The 2500-nt window shown below is 52.3% G+C and overlaps 1 protein-coding gene across 1 annotated transcript in view; it reads left to right on the top strand.

The window, feature by feature from the left end:
- pdxkb (pyridoxal (pyridoxine, vitamin B6) kinase b) overlaps positions 1 to 2500 on the top strand; it is a gene marked incomplete at its 3' end in the record, with an annotated part of 10583 nt that overhangs the window by 7152 nt on the left and 931 nt on the right. The window contains 6 exon segments of the mRNA XM_083690788.1: positions 270 to 315; positions 606 to 623; positions 625 to 718; positions 1183 to 1227; positions 1230 to 1318; positions 2340 to 2406. Coding sequence (XP_083546914.1) covers positions 270 to 315; positions 606 to 623; positions 625 to 718; positions 1183 to 1227; positions 1230 to 1318; positions 2340 to 2406 — 359 coding nt within the window.

Below are 2500 nucleotides of genomic sequence, written 5' to 3'. Positions count from 1 at the left end.
TTGGGGAGTCTGAGAGAGAGAGAGAGAGGGGGGGGGGGGGGGAGAGGGGGGGGAGGGAGGGAGGGAGGGAGGGTATGGATTCATAGCAAAATAATTGGTGAGTAACATGATAAATACAAAACACTCAATAATGTTTCCAAGAAAACACAGTCCTGACTCCTGTGTGTGTGTGTGTGTGTGTGTGTGTGTGTGTGTCCTGACTCGTGTGTGTGTGTGTGTGTGTGTGTGTGTGTGTGTGTGTGTGTGTGTGTGTGTGTGTTATGTTTCAGGTTGTTGACAGGGAAGAACATCAGTACAGAGAAAGACGCTGTGGAGGTGAGTGTCTACTAGTCAGTACAACAGCTGACCCCTGACCTGTAGCTGACCCCTGACCTCTAGCTGACCCCAGGGTCAGGGTCAGGGTTAGAACGAGCATGTGTGTTATTGACCCTGGAGGTCATGTAGGAGGACTAAGGTGACAGGTCAGGCGACTGATGATGATGATGATGAGCTGATGATTGTGACTGCTCCCAGGAACTATCCTCATTAGGGGTGAGCAGGTTAGGGTTAGGGTTCGGGGGGTTGACCCCTGCTCCCTGACCTCTGACCTCTGGCCTGTCTCCTAGGTGATGGACCTGCTGCACCCAGATGGGTCCAGACACTGTGGTGATCACCAGCTCTGACCTGCCGTCCCACCTTGGGGACCGCTTTCTGGTGTCACTGGGCAGCCAGCGGACTGGTACACACACACCTGCCTCTCTGTGTGTGTGTGTGTGTGTGTGTGTGTGTGTGTGTGTGTGTGTATTACTGAGTGTGTGTCTGTGTATTACTGAGTGTGTGTGTGTGTGTGTGTGTGTGTGTATTACTGGGTGTGTGTGTGGTGTGTGGTGTGTGTGTGTGTGGGTGTGTGTGTGTGTGTGTGTGTGTATTACTGAGTGTGTGTGTGTATTACTGAGTGTGTGTGTGTGTGTGTGTATTACTGAGTGTGTTGTGTGTGTGTGTGTATTACTGAGTGTGTGTGTGTGTGTGTGTGTGTGTATTACTGAGTGTGTGTGTGTGTGTGTGTGTGTGTATTACTGAGTGTGTGTGTGTGTGTATTACTGAGTGTGTGTGTGTGTGTGTGTGTGTATTACTGAGAGTGTGTGTGTGTGTGTGTGTGTGTGTGTGTGTGTGTATTACTGAGTGTGTGTTGTCCTGTCCCAGTGCTGCCGGATGGTTCCCGGGTGACTCAGCGTGTCCGGGTGGACGTTCCAAGGTGGACGCTGTGTTCGTGGGGACGGGGGACCTGTTTGCTGCCATGCTGCTGGCCTGGACACATCACCACCCCAACGACCTCAAGGTGCCTAACCCAGCCCTAACCCTAACCCAGCCCTAACCCTAACTCTAACCTAGCCCTAACCCAGCCCTAACCCTAACTCTAACCTAGCCCTAACCCAGCCCTAACCCTAACTCTAACCTAGCCCCTAACCCAGCCCTAACCCTAACTCTAACCTAGCCCTAACCCAGCCCTAACCCTAACCCATCCCTAACCCTAACCCAGCCCTAGCCCTAACCTAGCCCTAACCTAGCCCTAACCTAGCCTTAACCCAGCCCTAACCTAGCCCTAACCCTAACCCAGCCCTAACCCTAACCCAGCCCTAACCTAGCCCTAACGCTAACCTAACCTAGCCCTAACCCAGCCCTAACCCAGCCCTAACCTAACCCAGCCCTAACCTAACCCAGCCCTAACCCAGCCCTAACCTAACCCAGCCCGAACCTAACCCAGCCCTAACCTAACCCAGCCCTAACCTAACCCAGCCCTAATCCAGCCCTAACCTAACCCAGCCCGACCTAACCCAGCCCTAACCTAACCCAGCCCTAACCCACAGACCTTAGCACAGTACACCCTGGATCAATAAGTTTAGTTTTGACTGTTCAGACCGTTGTGATGTCAGACACCTGTACTAGTGGATGGACCTCACCTCTCCCTCTCTCTCTCTCCCTCTCTCTCTCTCTCTCTCTCTGTCTCTCTGTCTCTCTCTCTCCCTCTTTCTGTCTCTCTCTCTCTCTGTCTCTCTCCCTCTCTCTCTCTCTCTCTCTCTGTCTCTCTGTCTCTCTCTCTCCCTCTTTCTGTCTCTCTCCCTCTCTCTCTCTCTCTGTCTCTCTCTGTCTCTCTCCTCTCTCTCTCTCTCTCTCTCTCTCTCTCCTCTCTCTGTCTCTCTCTCTCTCTCTGTCTCTCTCCCTCTCTGTCTCTCTCTCTCTCTGTCTCTTTCCCTTTCTCTCTCTCTCTCTCTCTGTCTCTCTCTCTCTATCTCTCTCTCTCTCTCTCTGTCTCTCTCCCTCTCTCTCTCTCTCTCTCTCTCTCTCTCTCTCTGTCTCAGACTGCCTGTGAGAAGACATTCTCTGTCATGCATCATGTGATCAAGAGGACCATCTCCTATGCTCATGGTAAGATGCAACTGTCATACTAGTGTGTGTGTGTGTGTGTGTGTGTGTGTGTGTGTGTGTGTGTGTGTGTGTGTGTGGTGTGTGTGTGGTGTGT

This window comes from Argentina silus, assembly GCF_951799395.1.
Source record: "Argentina silus genome assembly, chromosome: 19".
NCBI classification, from domain to species: domain Eukaryota; kingdom Metazoa; phylum Chordata; class Actinopteri; order Argentiniformes; family Argentinidae; genus Argentina; species Argentina silus.
Note: the sequence above shows the minus strand (reverse complement) of the source record. Positions and strands in the feature narration are given on the sequence as shown.